The sequence below is a fragment of the Emydura macquarii genome, unplaced genomic scaffold (genome assembly GCF_026122565.2).
Source record: "Emydura macquarii macquarii isolate MOO-44397 ecotype Brisbane River unplaced genomic scaffold, CSIRO-AGI_Emac_v2 contig_1551, whole genome shotgun sequence".
Lineage (NCBI taxonomy): Eukaryota > Metazoa > Chordata > Testudines > Chelidae > Emydura > Emydura macquarii.
Window position 1 is genome coordinate 14,176,305 of NW_027131688.1, and position 23,835 is coordinate 14,200,139.

General features: G+C 44.2%; 1 protein-coding gene across 4 annotated transcripts in view; it reads left to right on the forward strand.

Moving 5' to 3' along the window:
- SYT16 (synaptotagmin 16) overlaps positions 1-23,533 on the forward strand; it is a 143,540-nt gene extending 120,007 nt beyond the window's left edge. For all 4 annotated transcript variants that reach the window (XM_067555146.1, XM_067555147.1, XM_067555144.1 and 1 more), the window contains 4 exons: positions 5,490-5,746; positions 11,166-11,609; positions 13,302-13,491; positions 22,799-23,533. In XM_067555146.1, the coding sequence (XP_067411247.1) occupies positions 5,490-5,746; positions 11,166-11,609; positions 13,302-13,491; positions 22,799-23,112 (1,205 nt within the window). In that variant the 3' untranslated portion in view covers positions 23,113-23,533. The remainder of the gene's footprint in view (positions 1-5,489; positions 5,747-11,165; positions 11,610-13,301; positions 13,492-22,798) is intronic.
- The last annotated feature ends 302 nt before the right edge of the window (positions 23,534-23,835 follow it).

The window sequence follows — 23,835 nt, forward strand, 5'->3', positions numbered from 1 at the left end:
CCCCCTGGCCAGCTTCACTATATGAGCACAAACCTGCTAGGTGACTTCCTTCCTGCTAAACCATTTCTTCGGGTAGGAGCCAATCTTGTGTCTCAAGTGAACAGATGTCCAATTATCGGGAACGTAGAAGTCAGTTACTTTCTATTGTTGTTCATTTGCCACCAGCCTTTGCCTCCATGCTGGATTGAAAACTCCAAACAGACCATAGAGAAGGCAAAAGGCCACACATACAAAATGGAGTTTGCAGCCAAGGTTCATAATCTCACACAGAATTCATCAATTGTACAGATATATTCCCAATTCATCACAGTTTCAAATGCTGAGGCATCCATCGTTAACCTAGAGGGATTATTCCATGTTCTAATACATCATGTTGATAAGAAGTTTTCCCTGATGTTCAACTGAAAAGTTTCTGCTGGTTTAAATTCATCCTTGTATCACCCTAAAATTTTAATAGATTTTAAGGCTTAAAGGGACTGTTGTGATCATGTAGTCTGACATCTTACATGACACAGGTCTGAGAATTTCACCCAGTGATTACACCATCCAGCCCAACAACTTGTGGTTGCATGACAGTATCTCTTTTAGGAAGATGTCCTAGTCTTAAAGATGCCAAGCGACAGAGAATCTTCCCACATCCCTTGAGAATCGGTTCCAGTGTCTGATAACTCCCAATGTTTCCCTTGCCCATTAGCTGCATTGTGGTGGGAGTGGTAGACTTTTGTGGTTATAAAGGTCAGGATCACTCCTCTTTTCTTTTTTGAGAACCAGCACCACAGTCCTCCAACCTCTCCAGTTGTCCATGTTTTTTCCCCCCGCAGAAATAGTTGTCCATGGTACAGTGAGTTAATTCTTCCTACATTCCTCTCTGATCTGTCACAGATGTTAGCTAAACCTCTTTGTGTCACCGTACATTCTCGCGTATACATGAGCAATTATCACTGACAGGACTACTGTAAATTTAAAGATTTGGCAAGACTGATCCATAAAATAGTCAATGGTGAATCACACTTCTCTTTCCTTTCCCTTGAAACTTTATACCACGTTTGCTTTCATAACACTTAGAGAAAGTTGTTTGTCATATTAATATAGTTCTGGAGTATTCCAGTTATGAATAGTTTTTCAAGGCTTTATTGTAGCTTTTGAAAATTCCTCTATTATTGATCTAGATGTTATCCTGGCAGGAGTCAAAAACCACAAGACAATTACATGGGGATAATTTCTTACTCTAGTTAACGTTTTCTTCTGAAAGCCTGCTGCGTGGTGTATGCTTTGATGGATGACCCACTGTTTAAAATGTGTCTAAGACACTGGCTTGCTAATTAAACACCTTAAGAAGAGCCCATATTTGTACAGTCTCAGTACATTTTTATACATGCGTTTCTTTTTATTTTATTTCTTGCTTGATCTGTCTTCTTGATTTGCTTTTATTTTTTGTTTCTGTGTTTGCAGAAGAAAGTGAGTAAAAATATGATAGTAAAAATCATGTCACTTTCCACACAAATGGTGTAATACTCAGAAGGAACTAGAAAACAAATCTCTACGATAAAAAAATGGCTGCGGCTTACTGGTTATGTACGTACAGTATGCCTCATTCTGATCTCATCATTTTCATCAGCTTTACGGTGGTGTAACTAATTTTACTCCAATGAAGGACATTGATTTATACCACAGGAAAGCTTATTTAAGTCTGGAACAAAGCCTTTTAGATTCAAGAATATAAAATCAGAAGATACCTCTTTTTCTGATTAAGCCATAAATGATTCTGATTAAATTATAAATGGAATCTCGCCAAATTAAGAGAGAATTTTCCTCCTAGTTCCATACTGTGGAACTATTCTGTAACCTGCAGAACTCTCTCAGTTACCAGTGGAGATTCTGTGTGGGGAGAAGAACAAGTGCTATATATAATGAGTAGAGATTTTCACTGTGGAGATAAAACAGTCACAGTTTGGACAAGGGAGGATAATTTTACCCTCAGTAATTAACCTTCTTCGAGTAGTGTCCCTATCCAGTGTTCCACTTCAGGTGCGCATGTGCTTCTTGAGCCTGTGATCAGAGATTTCCAGCTAGCAGTGCCCATTCGGCCTGCATATGCACCCTGTGCCACCTTTTGGCAGATACCCAGGCTATATACAGGTGCGCGAGTGAACCACCTACAGTTCTTTCTCTACCAGCTTATCCTGGGATGGAAACCTAGCATGTCCACCTCCTAAAGCATACTCAGCCCTCTGTTTTTTCTTGCAGTAAGGTAGTTTATAGTTGTAAGTTTGTGTTTAGTGTTTAATATTGTTAGTTTTAGGTGAGAGGATAGTTTTCCCCCTCTCTTCCCTCTGGGAGACTTTTCTTCTCTGGGTGGGAGTGTGCCTGGCTCATTGGGCTTCAAACACCACCTCTCTTGCCAGGAGGCTGTCCCGGTAAGCGATGGGCACTCCAAGTGTGTCTGTTGCCTAGGGGAGCCCCACATCTCCCAGAAGTGTTCCTTCTCTTTGGCCCACGGTGAGTAAGAACAGGGAGATAAAGCTCAGACTGTTAGCCATGGGACACTCCCTGCAACCTCCTTCTGAGCCAGGTGAGGAGACCCCCGCCCCCCAATACATATGTCTCCAGACAGATCCAGCGCCCTGGTCGACCTTGAGACATGCTTCCCCTAAGAAAGGAAAGTCTTTGCAGCCTTCTGGGAAGACTCCCAGAAAGGGGAACATAGACTCTCACTCCAAGGAGCCAGCTCCAGAAAAGACCAGGTCCCTGTTGAGGTCCTCGGTCTCCAAGGCTACTACGGGGGCCAAGGACTCTTCCTCCGGTATCAGTGGGCCTGTTAAGCTTTGGATCTCCAGGTACAGGAAGCACGGCTCTGACAGAGCTGTAGTACCCTCCACCAGTAAGGAGGGTGAGGACAAACTACCATTGAGTTCATCCCGGTCATTGGCACCAAAGCCTTTTACTCAGCCGTTGGTGCCATCATTCGCCTTAACCCAGGCACCAGTACTGATGCATGCAGCTCAGACATGGAGTCCTGTGCAAGAGGTACTCTCTGTACTGAGCAAGCAATAGTGCCTGACATCTACAAAGCCTGCAGTATGCCCATCATTGTCCATGCCATCGGCTTCAGCTATGGCAACCTCGACTATGGCATCAGTCCCAAGGTCTTTTCTGGTACCATAGGAATTCCAATGCTCCAGGGACCTCTCGGGGTCAGATGAACCAGAATCCCCATTGTTAATGGGTACAGAACATCTCTTGGTACTGTCACCTCGGTCTCCAAGTGTCCATCTTGTAGCACAGGACTCTCCAGCATCCTCAATGGCTGCTCCCCTCCCCATGGGAGGATGCTGATGAAGATGAAGAGGATTCTAAAGCAGTCTCCTCAAGCTCAGTGAAGGGTTCTCCTACATACCCCTTCGGGCATCTGCCTTCATGCAGGGAGGCCCTTGCAGTTCACCAGAACAGCTCTCTGAGTATCTCTAAAGGCTGCAGACACCGCTGCCAGATCCGTCACTACAGCAGTAGTTATGCTCAGGGCATCATGGCTCCACCTTCCGTGGTTTCCGAGAGAGGTTCAGAACAAAGTAGAGGACCTCCCCTTTGATGGTCATAAGCTTTTCTCGGAGACCACAAACAACTCTTCATACATTGAAGTACTCTAGGACTACCCTACATTACTTGGGCATTTACACACCAATGAGTAAGAAATGTTTTTGTAGGTCACAGATTGCCAAGAGGTCACGCCCTACTCAGTTCTCAGGGTACTATTGACTCGTGGAACCCCTAGAAAGAAACACAATTTTTAGAGGAAGAGAAATGCCAAACCATCCTCCATGACCACCCAAATGTCATTTAAACAGCAGTTTTGATGGGTTGGTCAAGGGTTCAAATCCTCCCACTCCTCTGTATTTACAGTTGCGCCCATTAGCCCATCTCCCTTCCTTTGGGAATGGCCTTGCCCATTTCCACCAGGCTTGGAAATGGATCACCATGGACCAATGGGTCCTGGAGGTTATAACGTCGGGCTATACCATCCCTTTTATGTCACTTCCTCACTTCCCCTGCCTTCCCCAGTCCTCTTCAGGGACCACCTCATGAGCTTCTAGTGAGGCAAGAGATGAACTCTCTTCTCTGAGTAGGAGCAATAGAATTGGTCCATTTCTCTCACAGGGGCAGGGGGTTCTACTCAAAACTACACTCAAAACTACTCGCCCTCCTTCCCCTCTGCTTTAATTGTTCCTTCGGGGTTGCCTGGGTAGAGAAGGAACTGAGGGTGGTTTGCACACAAGCCCCTATATAGCCTTGGTGTCTGCTGAGGCATAGAGCGCATGTGTGGGCTGAATTGACACTGCTAACTAGAAATCTCCAACCAAGGCCTTGAGAGGCACATGCGCACCTGAAGTAGAGCACCCGTAGGGACACAAATCCCGAAGAACTACAGTAACTGCACAGGGTGAGTAACGTTTCTTCTTCAATCATGTGGGATAGACCTATTGGGTCAGATGCTTGAAAGCTGGCCTGGGGACACAGCGGAGTTGAAATGTACACCGCCCTGCACCAATGAGCACCCTTGTGCCCCAGGGAGGGTTTGACCCTAGCTCAGACTGGTAGAATTATCATTACCACCTTCCTCAGCATTTCCATTTGGTTGGAGAGCAGCTTTAGCTTGCCCCAGAACTCTGCGGGTGGACGATGCAGTGTGAGGGGAGGCATTCTATCAATTACCCAAGCCATGCCCCCTTCCCCTACTGGCACTATCCTATTGGGCTATGCTGACTCTTGACTTCTTCTCACCAACTAAGGCTATGTTTAGACTGACGGTGGCAAATTTGCCGCCATCAGATCAATTTATCCGGATCGATTGAGCAGAAGTGGAGACCCGCTCAATCGACCCGGAAATCGACGCTATTAATTCACCTCCGCCAGGTGGAGTAATGCGGTGCCGACGGGAGGGAATTTCCCATCGGCACAGCAAACTGAAGACACCACAGTAAGTAGGAGTTAGGAAGTAGCTTGCGTATCTCCTGTCGACTGCTGCCGAATTTGGCGGCCAGTGTAGACATAGGCCCAGAAAAGGAAATTGTTGTGGTTTCCCTCCACCATACCCTTCTCACAGGATCAGGCCTGTGCATTATGCTATTCCATTTCATGCCTGATCTATCTCCTGACTGGTTATGCCTTCAGGCTCCAGGCATCCTGAGCACCCAAACGTCCCTCTGATCATCCTGTGTGACCAGTGTCTTTTTTTGTGTGAGGCAGGTTGATTCCTTGCTAGGGATGCAAGGGGAAAGCACCTGTTTCTACTCCTTGCAATGCTGATTTATGCGGGATGTGTGATTTTTCGCGAGTTCAGTGCTGAGGATCTCTCAGTCTCATAAATGGAGCTGTCCCTGCCAGGCTCGTACTGTATTGGGGGGCGGGGGAGGGGGTGGAAGATAAATTAGGAAGAAAAAAGGAATTTATTTTAATCACTCTGAAATGATTTTCTTGCTGAATATTGTTAGATCTGGATGGTCTAAGCCAACTGAGTTACCAAGACAACCTCTCCTATCGTGAAGATGACCACATATCTGTTGATTCAAGAACTGCCTCTGAGAGTAGGGGTACCATGCAAGCTACAGGCCCTGGAATGGAGGCTTGCATTGCCCATAGCCTTAGCCAACCTGCCACAGAAGGAAGCTTGGAAACACAGACGACATTCAGCAACCAGGGATTTGAAGGAAATGACGCTACTGACAGCTCATCAGCTTGGAGTCCTGAGGTATGGTGAATTATTCTGTATTACACACAGTGTTTCTGTTTTCTAAAGGTGTCTGGGCTTCTTGTCCAAAATGTTAGGGAAGAAATGAAGTGAAAAACCTATTAGCACAACACAAGATAGTGATCCCTTAGTGCGTGAATGCATGCACCTTCGTGTGTGTTTCCCCTTTTCCTGATATTTTGCCTGTTGGAATTTTGAATAGATTTCACTAGTATTCCTTCAGAGAGGCTGTCTTCTTTTCTGAGTTCAGGCAGTAATCACACCACAACCATTTCCCGCAGACAGAAGTTACTATGAATTAGCTAACAATGTCTTGTCATGCTTTGAGGAGGTAAGTGGTTTTGTGACTGCATGTGTATGTGGCGTGTGTCTGTAGGGATACAGTGTGTGATTACTGGGTCAGATCCTTGGCTTTCCTTCTGGCTGCTTTCCATTGCTCAGACAGCATGAAACATCTGGAAAGTTGCATTAAAGGGGCAGCTCCTTGGCTTAGCTAGCTGTTCGTCACGCTGCCCTCCATTGACACAAAGCACATTTCTATGACAGGCAGGGTCATGGCTGGGGAAGTTTACAGCCCCCTTTCCTCTCCCACAGCCAGCATATTTCACCAGGCAGGTTTTGGCCAGACCAAAGGATCTGGCCCTTAATTCAATGCTAGTACTTGCAAGCAAATATTCCAGATTCTAAGAAAGCCCTAATTGGGTTAGCTCACCCCTCCTTCTCCTCTTTCTATGTGATTAAATATGGGTTGTTCCTTTTATTATTAAAAAAAAATCAGGTGATTATCATTGACCATCTGATGAATTACTGCAAGAGTATTGAATTGCATCAAATATTTTAAAAAAGCACAGGAGATCACATCTCTGAATCAAAAAAGAACATCCCTTAGCTGCCCAAGTTAATCTCATTGTCCCAGTAAACACAGGAGTTGGCAGAAAATATTCCCTTCCTGTGAGCAAGGTGCTCCCACCCAACTGAAGAGAGTAGAAGCAGCTTCTCAAGGTATGGATTTCTGACATGTTAAAAGCTGCCATTCACATAGAGGCACTAAAAATAGGCAATCATTTTGAATGCTGCACAGATCAGCTCTGCATCTCTGCCCTGATACATCAGAACATCCTGACTCCTGTTTTGCCACATTACTGTGAGCCATGATGTTTATCTAGCTGTGGCTCCCGTGTCCATTTCTCTGTCTATTCTGTGCTCATCACCATGGTGCACAATTAGTGTGGAATCTTGAGTGTCCTCTTTTCATTTATATTTTGAATGTGCCTATCATTCTGCCCCACGTGCATGTGTATTAACAACATGAACAGCACGTAGAGAATTACAGAGTTCAGATACACCTGGATCCTGATTTGTTTGCTGCGAGTCGCTTCTCATCTGACTGCATTGTGTGGCTTAATGGAAGATTTTTTAGGGGGTGAACGAAATGTTCTGACATTCCAGAAATACCCAAACATTGCTGTGCTACATTCAAAGAGACCTCTGTTTTGAGACAGAAATTGTAATGTTGTGCTTCTGCAGTGGATACTCAAAGGCCATTTCAAGGCTGCTCCATAACTACCTGCTTTGTCAGATTTATTTTTTTTCTGGCAGGAATGTGTATTTCTCTCCTCCTTTCCCCCCCATCTCCCAGATCTGTTATCAGAGACACACTAACTAAGAGGGGTATTTGTCTTAAATCTGTAGTTTCATACAGTTTAAGGAGAAAAGGGACCATTAGATTATCTAGTCTGCCCTCCTGTACATCACAGACCCTTACATTTCCTCCACTTACCCCTGTATTGATCCCAGTACATCACTACACCTTACTGAAAAAAAACCCCATTTATTTCCTATGGAAAAACTTAACTCCACACAGCACTTGGATTTCAATGCAATTCCTCGTATAGCCAGTACATTAACAGAATATTTAGAGACCAACCTTAACCCATATAAGCTAATGGGAATTTTACCAGTGACTTCATTAGGAGCAGGACTGCAAGCAAATTCGGCCATGTAGGAAATTTGAACACGAGCAGGTTCCAGACAGCAGACCGTGCTTTGAAAGTGCCAGCTGGCTGTTGACTTGTTGCTGCACCACCAGCACAAGTCATCACTAAAGGTGTTATAGCCAGCCATGGAAGGGTGATGCCCCTGGAGAAACATTTTCTGGTGCCATAGTGTAGCTCCTGCCGCTCCTCCCACCTCCTTAGTGCCAGTGTAAGGGGCATAACCAAAACTGAGAGAGCTCGGTCAGGACAGCCTGACATCCAACTCGTCAATGGCTACTGTAGTAGTACTTGGGGTGGGGCCCACGAGCAGTTGCCATGATTTAGAGCTTTGCCAAGAGGCTAGAATGGCACAGCCAGCCGGGGTGGAGGGGGAGTACAAAGACCATCTTTGCATACTTTATCTTGACACACGAAGTGTAGTACCGCCCGCTCAAACCCATTGCGATTCCACTTCCTGAATGGCAAATGCCTATGGTAAAATATGGGAGTGAGCGCGTTTGGGGAGAAACAGGCTGAAGTTCAATCTTTATCATGCTTGTGCTAATCGTTTTTGTTGCCCTTCTCTGTACCTTTTCCAATTCTAGTATTTTTATGGGTTTTTTGGATGGGGAGAGCAGAACTGCACACATCCTGGCCCTGGTACTTTTTAACTTGTACACTGCGGGTATACGACGACAGAGTTGAGGAATGTATGTATGCAGATGACATTGCCCTAGCTGCTCAGCACACGAGCTTCCATGTCATCAGCTTCACCCTAACTCGAGATCTTAGCCCAGTGTCTGATTATTGCCAACTCTGAAAACTTAGGCCTAACCTAAAAACACCCATGGTGACCACTTTCCATCTGAACAATAAAAAGGCTAATCCCAAACTTGATGTGCAGTTCTGTGGTCAGAGTGTCAGCCATGAGGCTAGCCTAGAGTATCTTGGTGTTACACTGGACTAGAGTTTAACCTTCTGACAACACCACGAGAAAACCCGTGATAAGGTCAGGTCTCGTGTCGCACTTCTTAAGAAACTGGCTGGAACATCATGGGGCTCCAGTCCATGGACCCTATGGATTGCAGCAATTGCCTTGGTACATTCTGCAGCTGAATACTGTGTGCCAGTGTGATCTCAGAATAGTCGCACTAAACTCCTTGATATTCAACTCAATAACACCATGACAGCCATGCAGTCATTCACATGATCAGGTTCTCCGGAACAACCAGTCCTGCCATGTGAAGTCCGGTGTCTGAGGTCTGCTGGAACAAGCCATTTGTATGTGCTCACCGGGTGTCCTCCTCCTCTTGCTAGCATGAGCAAGATTTCTGCATGGACAGAGAGGACTGGTTTTTCACTGCATTTCTCTCTCTCTCACACACACACTTGTATTTGCACACACCAGTCAGGTAACTGCAAACTATCGTAACCAGCCTATGTGAAAACAGACATGTGGGACTTTGCACTTACAAATTTAAGATCCTAAATGTTTGTCAGCTAGATTGATGGGAGGTGATTAAAAATTTGGCTTTGTTTGATAAATAGAGACCCCATTAGTGCTTCTTAAGGGATCACTATTATTGCTGCTAATCTAAGCTGTAGTTAGATCCATATATTGAAAAGAAATGTTATCTTAAAAACAAAAGATAAATGTGAGTTGCCCTCCTCCTCCTTCGACTGTCAGCAATGGGCCTTGATTCACCTTCTGGGTATTAACTGAAAATCTTGTACTGGTACAGTGTACGCATGTTTAAATACAAATGACTGATTGTTATAGCAACCCCTTTATCACATGAAACACATTCTATCTCTGAGATAAAAAGAACCTTTAAACAGAAACTCATGTGCACACCCATCAACAGGTAAAGTGAGGAACAGTGGGGTTGTTTTTATCTTGTTTAATCAAAATAAATGTTTTAAAGAAGCTGAAAGAAAGGGTAATTTGAGATTTGTATGTTTTGAGTTCTCACCATGAAAATATTAGGGTTCAAAGTGAAGAGAAGGCTAGAGGCACTTTGGAGGGAGACACACAGTGGAAGAGGAGCTGAAAAGTGTTTGATTCATAGATTTCAAGGCCAGAAGGGACCGTAGTGATCATCTGCTCTGACCTCCTGTATAACACAGGACATGGAACTTCCTCACAATAATTCCTAGAGCAGATTTTTAGAAAAACATCCAATCTTGATATAAAAATTGCCAGTGATGGAGACTCCACCACGATCTTAGGTAAATTGTTCCAATAGTTAATTACCCTCACTATCAAAAATGTATGCCTTATTTCCAGTCTGAATTTATCTAGCTTTAACTTTCAGCCATTGGATCATGTTAAACCTTCCTTTGCTAGACGGAGGAATCTGTTGTTAAATATTTGTTCCCCATGTGGATACTTATAGACTGTAATCAAGTTGCCCTGTAACCTTTGCTTTGTTAAGCTAAATAGATTGAACTCTTTGAGTCTATCACTATAAGGCAATTTTTCTAATCCTGTGATCATTCTCATCACCCTTTTCTGAGCCCTTTCCAATTTATCATCATCCTTCTTGAATTGTGGGCACCAGAACTGGACACAGTATTCCAGCAGCAGTTGCATCATTGCCAAATACAGAGATGAAATAACCTCTCTACTCATTCTTGAGATTCCCCTGTTTATGCATGTCAGGACTGCATTCTTTTGTTTGTTTTTTTTGGGCCAAAGTATCACACTGGGTGCTCATGTTCAACAGTAGGACCTCCAAACCTTTTTCAGAGTCACTGCTTCCCACAATATGGTGCCCCATTCTCTAAGTGTGGCCTGTGTTCTTTCTTCACATACATACATATATATATACACACACACACAGTTAGCCGTATTAAAAGGCATATTGTTGCTTGTGCTGGGTTTACCAAGCGATGCAGATCACACTGAATCAGTGACCTGTCCTCTGTATTATTTACCCCTCCCCCATCCGATCTGACTTTTTCTGTCACCATTTCTACTGCTCTTGCCGCAAGCAAATGCAGAGCGGCAGCCCATCCCTCAGTTGTGAATAAGATGCAGCACAGAATCCAATAGTGAACCAGCGTTGGAACCTCAAGAAACAAGAAGGGGCATTTAGATGCTTGTTTTGCTAAACACCTGCCTGCTCTCCAGATACAAGGGGGAGCAGAATAAAAGCCATTTTGTTTGAGTTGACACTGCAAAGCATGGTCCAACTCCTGTAGGTTCACATGACCGTATCACATTCCCAAGGTGGGTACTGTATTCACACTTGGAGTATGTCTACACTGCATGTGGGAGGGAGCCCTCCCACACTGGGTTGACAGAAAAATAACGATGTAGACATTGCTGCTTGGGCTAGGGCTTGACTCTCAAGCCTTGGAGTGGGAGGCTTTGATTTAGTAGGACTTGTATAAGAAAACACTTTTTTAATATACACCTTTCTTTCTTCTCCCCATGGCAGGAACATGATGGAGGGAATAGTCTTCCAGCTCATCACAGTGCCCATGTACCCATTTCTAAATGCGGTGACCTAGATGTCATCTTCAATTATAAGGCCTCCAGCCAAAAGCTGCTGGTAACTATCCTGGAAGCTAAGGATATCCCGGACAAGGACCGCAGTGGTGTGAACACTTGGCAAGTTCACACAGTCCTGATGCCCAGCAAGAAACAGAGAGGAAAGACAAGCATTCAGAGAGGACCCATCCCGGTGTTTGAGGACAAAATGACCTTTAATAAGCTGGAGCCAAAGGAGCTGAGTAGCTATGCACTCAGGTTCCGTCTGTATGCAGTGCGCAAAATGATCCGGGAGAGGATGATGGGGGAGAAACTGTTTTATCTGAGCAGCCTAAACCAGGAGGGGGAAGTGAAGGTGACACTGGTTTTGGAGCCAAGGAGCAATATGAGCGTAAGTCTATTAAACAGTTCAGTTTCTTAAAATTGTGTCCTTGCAGGGTAGAGGGGTGCAGCATATTTGGCTAGTGCATCAACTTCTTCGTTCAGGATCTTTAAAGATGCTGCCAGCCCATATCCTAGCACCACTATTTGGATCCCAGTTTGCATCCTGGTGTCAAGTGATGAACGTCAGTGCTAGTAAGAGGAAGCTCAGTGCTCAGCATCCATGTTACCCGACGCATTCACTAATGCTCCCTTTTAGATGTTTCAGTAGGATTGAAAGGAGGCAAGGGTGCATGTTTTTTAAAGAAGTTGTTTTGATAAGACATAATTTCCACCTTGTAAGCATTCAGGGACCAGATCTTTCCATATAATCTATTGTGTTCTGAGTTTAGAGGGCCAAGTTTTCAAAATCACGCACTCAAATTCCATCCACAAAAGATGTGTTCATGGGCACAGACTGGTAACTGTTCATAAAATATGTAATAGAACCCACAGAAAAGTCAATTGCCCACACAGTCAGCCTTCCATTTTGCATCCATAATTACCCATTTATATCCATCCATGCATGTTTTCTACCAGTTGGACACTTTAGTTTCCAAGTTTGGCCCTGAACATCTTAAGCAGCCTCTTGTATGGGCCAGAGAGCTGCCCAGTTTTCAGAGTCCTTTGTATAGACAGTGAACTTCGTCACAAGAGCATTCTAGCTGGGGTTTTCCAAAGAGTCTAAAGAAGTTTGTTCCCTTGCTTCTGTAGGATTTGATCCCTTTGCTCCTTTAGTCTCCTTGGAAAATCACAATTTCCAATCCCAGATTAGATGATCAATGATATCAGAGCAGCAAGATAATTGCTATACCATCAAGTTGATTTTGAAACTATAGCTATTAAGCGTCTTCATTTTTTTTGTTGGGACAAATTAGATTTTCAAACACACTGTGTCTTGTACTAATAGTCCATCCTTTGGTAAAAAGAAAAATACTAACAGGTATTAAAACATACCGCCCTTTCCTCTAAGGCCTTGTCTACATGGAGGTAGGGAGAGGACGGAATTGAGCAGAATAATTATTCCAGAAAAAAGTCACTTGTATTCCAGAGTAGTGTCCATATAGAGAGCTTATTCCAGAATAGCTGTTGCATAAAAGCTTTTTCTGCAGTAGCTATGCTGGACAATTTCCCCATGTAGACAAGGCCTAAGACTTTTCACCATATAAAACAAACTCAGTATGAGATTATGGACACAAAATGAACAATAAACCATGAATTGGGTGGGTGCAGGGAGAACTGAACATGATGGTAACAAGGAAGAAAGCAAGAAAATATACAGTAAGTGACATAAAAGATAGAAGATTGTGCTAGACACATTCCATCAGAAATTCATTTTCAGGGAAATTTACTCTACTTTTGATGTATTGGAGCATATGTTTATCTCAAAGGCTTTGATTTATACTGGTAGTAATGCATTAGGCAGAGCTCCTGGCCTCTAGAGAGAGAATATTGAAAGATGTGTTTCTGCAAAGTGATGTTGGAGACTTTTTCTGCAATTCTATCTTCTGCCCCATTGTTATTCATAGAGATGATTCTTAGTCATTGGCAACTCCTAGAAGAACATCACAACTCTACCAAAGTAGGCTACAAGATATACATTAAAGGGAGAGCGATGTTGAACATTCCAATGGGATTTTTTTTTTTTGCTCTTTCCCTGCAGAGCGGAGACTCTCAGATCAGTCTTTCAGCAATCTCTCACAGCGATAGCGCTTCTTCAACACAGTCCCTGTCGCATGGAGGCACACCAGAGCTGCTGGTGGGATTGTCGTACAATGCCACTACTGGACGTTTGTCAGTAGAGATGATCAAAGGCAGCCATTTCCGAAACCTTGCTATTAACCGGCCTCCCGGTAAGTGAAAACTTTTATAATGGCGCACCTTCTCCATAGTGCCACTGAGCCGCAACTTGACTTTATTTTCTTCATACAGTTTTTGAAACATCAAGATATCCAATTAAAGCATTTTCTAATTGAGTTTCTGCGCATTTGAATTTGACATTTAATAGTGAAATACAAATATTATTCCAAAATGCAAGTGCTGTAAATTTGCCTGTGCATTTTCAGTAAATTTGTATGTGTATTTTGAGTAAAATATCTATTTGTGTTACTTATGTGGCTGCCATGACTATAGTATTTGAGTGTCTCATAATCTTTAATGTATTTATCCCAGTGAAGTAAAAAAGTGGTATTATCCCCATTTTATAGAGGGGAACTGAGGCACAGAGAGACTAAGTGATCTGCCCAAGGTCACACAGGAAACCTGTGGGAAAGCAGGGACTTGAACCCAGGTCTTTCAGGTCCTAGACTCATGCCCTAATCACTAGACCAGCCATCCTCTCTAAAATGAAAAATATAAAAAATAAAAATTAGAGCTAAGAGTACATATTTAATGCTTTATTTGTAACTAGTGCTTGTGAAGTCTGACAGATTGACAGCGATGCTGATCAAAGTCCTCTCTTTATGCACTGTGCTGATAGAACACAAGCACGGTAGTGCATGCTTCTGCACACTTTGCTGCCCTTGTGCCTCATTCAAGACTAGGAGGTGCCTCCTCTAGGGATGCGATCTAACTTCATGGCCCTTCAGTCTTTGGCCTGTCATCTCATCTGAGAGCTAGCGTCAATTGAAGAGGTATTTTTGGAGATGTGGCTAGCTGTCTATTGGGAACTGGACTTGGACTATTTCATATAAGCCAGCAGACATCTACTTGATGGCAACAACATTTGGTCATTATGGTCCTGGGCTCGATTTGAACTGGGGATCTCTAGGTAAAAACTCTGGGAGGGGCAGGGTGCTGTACACCTTTGGCTCTGATCCAGCAAAGCATTTAAGCACATACTTAAATTTAAGCATGTGAGTAGTTCCACTGAAGTACTCGATTGCTTTCTACTTTGGCTAGAGTGCTCAGGATCACGCCCTATATCCCATTACCTAATGCCCGGAGCTAGCCAGACCCTCAAGAAATAAGTTTTCCCTAGAATGTCAATGAAAATCTTCATATGTGCCATGGTCACAGGTCTAGCTGCCCCTTTCTGGTCTCTCTGGGTGCACCTCTCTTGTGCTCTTTCCTGCCTCAGGGTAGAATCATGCAGTTCTTCAACTTTTAGAACAGGGCCTGGCTATACACTACCCTGTGTTTGAACCGTTCTTGTCCTGCATGTCCTGCTGGGTTCAGGCACCTGTGGTTCTTCCCTTCAGGAGCAAGTGATCAGTGGTATATAGGAACCAAAGAGCCTTCTTAAAACCAAAGTATTATTTATTGGCAATGGGAACAAAGCATAAGAGAAAAGGGATTTTAAACAACAAATGATCTGCACACAACTCTGTATTTATTGCCTTGAGTCCTTACTTCCCACGAAGAGTGACATCAGCAGGCCTAACTTCCCCCCCACACACACACACCCAGCAGACCCCTGTCTGCATGGTGCCCCCATAGACCTCTGTCTCGCTGAGGGCATGGCTTCATTGTAGAGTTTACTTGGGTGACTGGCACTCAGATTAGCCTAACTCGGGTATGAGCAGCCACAGTGCAAAGCCATCCCCAAGTTCTGCGGCCATATCCCATGGTTCTTTGTGCTGCAGTAAGCTGAGCCATTTTGTGATTCGTTCCCAGTGCACGGTAGCAGAACTTGTCTGTTCTTCTGGGCACATGGGGGGAATTGTGGGAAGGCACTGGAGGACTGTCATCATTCGCATGGTTTAGCTTGCATCTTCACTGCAAATTGGACAGCTTCCAGCCCTGGTTGTAACTCCACCCCCAGGTAGCCAAGGTTTATAGCATCTCCAAACCTGGATCAGAGGTTTTTCTGTGTGGATTATCGTGGAGGTTGGCCTACGACCTGGGTAAAAGCCTAGGTTAACTGTGCAATGAAGGCATAGCTGAGAAGACATTGTTTTAAAACTTGCACAAGTTCTTTGTTCTCGTGTTAGCAGGGCCCTGGTTAAACCAGTTTTGTAGGCTGACTGGAGACTGAGACAGTGTGAACGAAGCTAATACATCTGGCAGTATCCCTTAACGCTTAAGTACTTGCTGATAAGTGGCTATCTTGAGCCATTCTCCCCATTCTTGCCTGTATCCAGACAGCTCACTATTGAACTAAATCAATATATTCATGCAGTAACCACCCTCCCCATAGCCAGACCAGCATACAGTATTCATAATTTATTGCAGGGAAATTCCATATCCATCACAATATATTTCCCCATCCAAAGTCACACCACACCATTATTTTCCATTCTATTCTGTACTTACATTCCTGGAAAATGACTGGTAATGGGATGTGAGGGGAAACCCAACCAAAAAGAGAGCAAGAAAAAGTGAACACTTGGCTCCAAACCCCTGTCACCACAGTTGACACTTCAGTGAAGCACTCTGGCTGCAGCTCTGAGAAGGGCGCTGTTCTTTGGAGGAGCTATTAAACCAAGCCGCCTTCACCAGGTAGAAACTAACAGTCCCATCTTGTTTTTGAAGAGCAGGGAGGTAGCCGTAGAGACCTGGCCAATATTTCTCCTCTCAGTTCAACATCTTCTGGGGTCCAGTGCAGTGCGGTGAGCTATTTTTGAAAAGCATAATGGGAGCTCAAGCATAATGGGGCTTTGGAACAGCTTAAAGTATGGAGAAGGCAGGGGAAAACCAAACCGCTCGGCAGTGCAGACACACACGCGAGAAGACTTTTTGAGAGGGAGCATGCAGCGCAGGAGTGAGGGACTTGCTGTACGTAAACTCCCATATCATAGCCCCTGCCGGCTAAGTAGCTGTTGAAATAAGCATGTAATGTTTACTCTCCAGATGGCGTTGGGCAGATGCTCAGGGGAGGAAGCATGAGGGAAAGAATCTTTCTCACCCTCCCCCCCTCAATGTGCACACAGACTACATAGCAGCTGCAGAGTCACTCTATGGATGCTACTGCAGTCCTTCAGTATTCTCTGCTGCCTGTTAGCCAGACCCACACCCACCCACTGCCTCCACCCTAGTGTAGGGGAAACAGCAAGAGAAACTACACAGCAGTGAATCTTCCATTCCAAGCCAACCAAGATCTGTCCTCATTCCACCCTGCTCTCCGCCACACCGAAGTCCCTGCATATCTGAGCTCCATGCCTCATGGCATGCATGGCCCCTAGTCAGCCCACCCGAATCCAGACCCTTGTACAGTGGTCCTGGTGTCTTGGGGGCCTCTACACTTGCAGAGGAGGGCAACTGCATTTGGGCCTCTGTGATTTAGACTGGCAGCAAAAGCTTTAAGAGACAGTTTTTTGGGGTAAGGAAAGGGTTTTTTGTCCCCTGGATTTATCTTGTGCGTCACAAAACCTTCGAAACAAAATGTTGCTGAGAGCTGAGCTGAATCAGTTACATATTGCAACCTCCCTTATTTATCCTTCAGAAATGACGGTGATCCATTAATGTTAATTTTTTTTTTTTAAATCTCAACATTATGATGCAATTGAGCCGTGTTTTGCTGCTTTAATTTCTGATGCAGCAGCTCCTCAGAATTACTCAAAAGTGGCATTTAAAGGTAGCTTTGTCAAGGATGGAACTTTAGGAATTGTTCACCTGGACCTGCCGGGCTATAGGCCTGAGTCTGCCTGAGTATTTCCATTAACTTTACTGGGCATCCCGGGAATACACACAAAAGTAAGGGCTGCAGCTTCAGAGCCTAAATTATCCCTGTTTATACACCTATTGTTATTGGAATGGCAAAGAAGGGGCTGGCTGAGCCATGAGGAGGTTGTTTGGATGGCTAACAGACTGGTGGTGTCAGGGAGCTGCCCTTTCATTGAACACCTCTCTCTCTCACTGAAGCAGGGGTTTAACAAGGTGGCTCTCAGTCCTAGGCACCCCGAGAAAGTGTCACACGAGTGTTTTACCTTTAGTATGTCCCTTTTTCCATGACGACACTCTCCGTATTTTAGCACTAATGATGTATGTATAATATATACCTTGTTTTATTTAGCCCTCCAAAAACTCATCAACCTGTGCTCAGGTTTCCATCCATTATAGAAGAGAAGAACTTCTCCTCCTTTCCTTCCATGTTCCATTCATGCTATTTTACTGGGTCCCTAGCATGGTTCTGGGGTTTATATTTTAGTCTCCTGAATGTTTTCCTCAAAAACTTGGTATTTTCATTTAAGTGGAGCTATTTTACGGTGAGTGTCAGCTGGGACCTATAGTGCGCATGGGGTGTGTCAGGTCATTTTTCAGCGGAGAGTACGAGAATTCCACCGGCGGGTAATTCAAATGTCACCCACCGGTGGAGTTCAGTTTGACACCCCTGACAAAGATTACCTGACTGCACACCCCAATTAAAATGTGCACACCCTAACGAAAATTCCCTGGGTGCACACCCTAATTAAATGTGCTGCGCATGCCTATGCTGGGACCTGCAGCCTTAATAGGTGCTCTTGTCTGATTTATTATTAATTTTTATTATTTGTATTGGGGTAGCATCTAGGAACCTCAGTAACGGACCAGCACCCCACTGTGCTAGGAGCTGCATGGGCTCAACAAAAAGCTTGTAACCCTGTGCCAAACATTTCCTGCTGTTCTGTTTGACTTCTCTCCTTCTGTTCACAATCTTCATTCTTTCCCTCTGTGCATTTCTTGTGCGGTTCATATTAATGTACAATGCCACTTGTCAAACACTATTGTTCGACTTTACCTCTGGTGAGAATAACCCTCGCAGCGTTTCAGCAAGTGTAGAATTAATCACACATGATAATTACAACCCTACATGATCATTATCATACCAGCAGCATATTAACCCCATTAAACAAACACAATAGCATTAATTTTAGAAAAGAGAGAGGGGGAGAGAGAGAATGAACGAATCAAAATAGGAAAGGGAGAAGTTCCTTGACTAGAGATTTAACAGCTGATGAACACACCCCAATCTGTGCTGTGAATAGTGGGGCCAAGAATTGCAGAAGATATTGCAGATTATATATCTAAGTACTTATATGATCCTTATCGCCCTGGTATCAAAGTGCCTCACAATCATTAAAAGATTTTATCCTTTTGACACCCTTGTGAGGTAAGGAAGTCCTGTTAACCCCACATGGGAACTGAGCTACAGGATAGATTAATTGACTCATCCAAGGTCACACAGAAAGTGGCTGAGCCAAGAACTGAACCTAGGTTTCTTGAGTCCCGGTCAAGTGCTTTTCCACTGGAACATCCTTCCTACCTTGTACTGTATTTGAGTGGGGTAAAGTGATCAAGACAAGGATGACCAAGTAGCTCTTAGTGTGACCTTGATATCACAGGCCTGATTTGATTTAGGAGGAACATGAAACCTTGACAGGTCTTAAATTTTATCTGATGCCTGACTTAGAGTGCTATGTTTACAACTTAGATAATTATTTTCCTTGTGAATTAAGAGCTCTCTTTAATAGGGATTTATATTTGAAGAGGGAGAGGTGTGAATCTAGAAAAACTTGGGACCAAATTTGGGTTAAATAATGAGAATGCATAATTCACTAGCACAAAACTTTCCCCTGGGAATATTTCATCACTTACCCAAGTGACACAGCTCCCTATGCTTACAACTGTCAAGTAAGATTTGGGCACCCATATACCATGATTTGAAACAAATCAAAACTTCTCCAGCCCTTTCTAAGGTTTATCTAGCAGATTTTGCAGTTCTCTTTGGATGATGAAGCATGTCCTGATCCCTCAGGAGAATCGGATGAACTAGTAGATTAGCTGAAATGGTGGTTGACTATAATTCATATTATTTTCAGTGAGACTTTTAGGTGTCAGTTTTTTTATGGCATCCTTCAAGAAATATCAGCAGTTTTAGATGAGAAAGAAAGTAGGGTTCTCACTGTGCCTTCTGTCTAAAAAAAAAAAAAAAATCATAGTGCCTGGACTAATTTGTAAGGAGAACATAAGATGGTAGAAGTAAAGTCCACAGCTGATGATATATAGACGTATACCAACATACCAGGCACTGAACTGGGAACCTCCAGAGCTAAAACTAGACCTAATACAGCTTGAGCTAAGCTCTCTAGGTAGGGGCTTTACCAGACTCCTATCATCTGCAGATCAGGCACAGAATGGGGACCTGCAACATACACTCATTAGTGGGTTACAGACAGAGTTACAACCAGTTGCTTTGCCAGAAAAAAAGAGAGTGATTTAATTATCCTTCAGTATCCCTTTATTCTCCACCCCCGAATTTGCCCCCAAATAACCCTTGGAATGCTATGGCCTGGAATGGAAGCTGGGAGTGATCAGCATCTCTGAAAATCAAGCTATAAAATTCATTAACTTTTGGCAAGTGCGTAAAGATTTTGCGTGGGAAGTGCAATGGAAGTTCAAATGATTATTACATGCCCAGCAGTCAACGGTACCCAGTAACTTTGCTTAACTCAATTATCTTAAATGTTCAAGAAGGATAAAAAAGTCTAATCCGTACTACAGACTAACCTCCTGGAAAACAAAAAGCAGAGCTATTTTTGAGTTAAAGGAAGGCATTTGCAGCTGGCTATATATTGATTTCAGCACCAACTCCATCCCTATATTTTTAAAACAAGTCAAAAGATTTTTTTCAAAAGTGTGTACAAGAATATAAACTGGTTCCTTTGTTAAGCCCAAGTTTCACGTGGAGGTGAATGTTTGCAGCAAATCTGCAACAAACCTGAAGAACAGGATTTACAAGGGATGTGCTGATAGGTCATAAAATAAAGCAGCACTAATGGGTGTTAACCCAATAAATAAAGAAACGGAAGCTTTAAGTGCTGTTTTCCTTGGACTACAGCTGAGTTACTGTTTGCGTTGCTGAGAATAATACCCTCCACAAGCTGTATAGTAATGTTGATTTGATACATTCATTGCCATCTGTTAATGTAACACAATGGGCGTGCTAAACTCTAGATATAGGAGCTGAGGCATTAGGGATTTCCTCTGACACTTCATTCACAGTTAAAGTCCCTCCCCATCCACTCTCTGAGGCTGACAGGTAAGCAAAAAACCAACTTCTTGGTTGCCTGAAGCACTGATAGTGAAGTTCCCCCTCCCTTGAAAGGACTGACACCTAGCACATCCAGAGAGGTGTCTGTATTGTGCTTTAGGTGCATGAGCTCTTTCCCAGAGTCGATGTTAGTGCTGCACCTCTCAGGGACTGGGTGGTACAGTGAGTGAAGCACGCATCGGCCAGCTGGGTTCAAACCCTGTCTTCTGCCATAGGGTGAAATGACAGGGTGCTCTCGTGCTAGAACCCACTGGTCATTGGTGCACCTGAGTGACAGAGGAACCTCCAAATGTCTAGAATCTGAAGATGTCCAGGGCCTACCTTAAGTATCCCAGTGGAGATTTCTGTCATTTCCTTCTGCTGGCCTCTTGGTTTCAGTTAGTCCCAGGAACTAGTAGACCAATAGACCCATTGTTCCAAGCTCCTAACTGGAACCCATTTTCCTGAAACATTTTCCCCCAACCACTTCTAATACCATGAAGCCCCCATAGTACCCTGAGTGGTGGCCAGAGCCTCTGTCTTCATCATGCCACATTTCTACAGTGCAGTTATGCTTTGTCAGGACCGACATCCACAGGGTAAAAGAAACTAAAATCCCCATGAATAACACCAGGAATCCTGGTGTCGTTGGTTGGTTTGTTTTATGCAGTCCAGCTAAAAAAACCCCCCCAAAAATTTCTGTTTTGTTTTTAACGTATCTGAAGCTGCTGCAAGATTCAGTTTGTGTGCCACCAAAAGCATGGGCCGTCCTGTCGGAAGTAGGTCCAGCTGCTGGTGGAGTACATGGGACCTGTCATCTGCTTGCCACCTGGTCTATTCATGCTTTTAGACTTTCATGACAGAATAAAGACCAAAATTGCTCTCCTTTTCTCTCTGTGGAGAAGATCTTTGTCGGCAAGATTTTTGTCTCTAGTGTGATGTTGGCAGCCAAATTGCCATAGCTAGCTGGGGATAGGGCTGAACTTTTTCTGCAATAACCTGATAGCTGTACAGCTGTGCAGACTCACAATTTACTCCTCAATTGTCAGTTTCCTGACAGCTTTTTTCTGTGGAGCAGTTTGAGGACTGGAGAGCCCTGCTTTTGAGATACAGAAGTGTTTTCACACCTGAAGTGTAATTTCACACCTTGTGTTTCTCAGCAGATAAGTGCGTAAAATAGCACATCAAACAGGAATAGAAAAGGATAGACGTGCTGTAGGAAGGAGACAGTGGGTTGTAATTTATTTCCTGTCTTCAGTGCACTGTGAGATATTAAATTGCAGAACCTTGGTCTTTGATTTTTAAAAAGGCTAGAGCTGGACTTACCTGGCACACAGGAATAGGCTGTAAACTTGCACTGAGCAGGATTTGTGGGATGATGCGATGAGACTGGGGAGCTTTGCCTGTAGAAAGCACATGATCTCAGCGATGGTATTATCACAGAATTCTAGGACTGGAAAGGACCCCAAGAAGTCAAGTCCAGCCCCCTGCACAGTGGTAATGTAGTTAATATAGAAATCTGTACACTGAAGAATTTGAACCGTGAATGAAATTGACCTTGATTCTGCTGCGCTCAGGAGGAAAAGGAAAAAGTGGATTTTATTACAAGCTGGACAAATCAGGAAGTCCTTATTTAAGGCCAGATCGTGCAGATGTCTCCTCTCCTACAAGAAAGAAGAGAGGGGTCTGTAGCCTGCATAGAACCTGCCTCTCCCTTGCAGAACCTTATGAAGAGCTATCTATGGGGTCATGAGCTGTTCAGGATAGTAGATGGTAATTGCCTCTTTTTAATGTGGAGTCATGGGAGACGCATGTAGCCTAGGGAGGCCCTGGTGGAGCAATTCCAATGGAGCCATGCTGCCAGGAAATGGAGAGGGGGTGCTGGAACCTCAGCTGTAGTGGAGATTCCATGGAGATGGTCATGGTCTCCCAGAGGCACCTGTGGCATTTAGGGGCCAGACCTACAGTTTACTCCATGAGGCCAAAGGGCGAGCCCTGCCTGCCCATCCAGACTGAATGATGAAGAACTCCAAGCCTCAGAATTTTCCTCCCTTCTTATGTCCCTCCCATAGGGGTTACCATGGAAAAAGGGTGATCTGGCCTTCACTTTTACTCAGGTCTTACTCAGACAAAGCTTCCATTTGGCCTCTTGATATTCCTTCACTAGCAGCAACAAAGCTAAACATTTTATCTTCTCTCTTTTATCCCAGACACCTACGGAAAACTCTGCCTTCTCAACTCCATGGGCCAAGAGATGTCTCGTTGCAAGACATCCATCCGTCGAGGCCAACCAAACCCCATCTACAAGGAGACGTTCGTCTTCCAGGTTGCCCTGTTCCAGCTTTCTGATGTGACGCTGATGATTTCCATATACAACCGGCGCAGCATGAAGCGCAAGGAGATGATTGGCTGGATTTCTATGGGTCAGAACAGTAGTGGGGAGGAAGAGCATGACCACTGGCAGGAAATGAAAGAAACTAAAGGGCAGCAGGTCTGCAGGTGGCATACCCTGTTGGAATCCTAATGGTCCCCTGCGCTCCTGGGACCCGCCCACTGGCCCTCCCATAATCACCCCGCTGAAAGCAGCCGTCCCACAGCAAGCATTATGAACCATCTGGGTCTATTTTTAAGACTCAGCGCACTCAGTGAATATAGGCGCTGAGGCCCAGTGAGCAAATTTACCTGTTGCCTTTGAGGGTTTTCATACATTTATAACCAGAAGGGAAGTACTGAAAAACACAAAGCTACTTCGACCCTCTTGCTGCCAATGCCTCATTGATCTAAACTACTTTTGCTTCTGTTTTTTCTGGTGTAATGTCTTTCGCCCACCTCCATTCATATTATTGATGTATGCAAATGTATTCGATACACAGATGATGTGCATGCCACTTGCTCTCCCTTTTACTACAGGGTTTCTAAATCCTAGAAATAAACATTTGATACCACTTAAGACTGATTAATATATTGCTATTAATACATTGCTAGCAGGTCACGGGAAGTGATTATTCCCCTCTATTCGGCATTGGTGAGGCCGCATTTAGAATATTGTGTCCAGTTTTGGGCCCCCCAATACAAAAAGGATGTGGACAAGTTGGAGAGAGTCCAGCGGAGGGCAACAAAAATGATTAGGGGGCTGGAGCACAGGACTTATGAGGAGAGGCTGAGGGAACTGGGCTTGTTTAGTCTGCAAAAGAGAAGAGTGAGGGGGGATTTGATAGCGGCCTTTAACTACCTGAAAGGGGGTTCT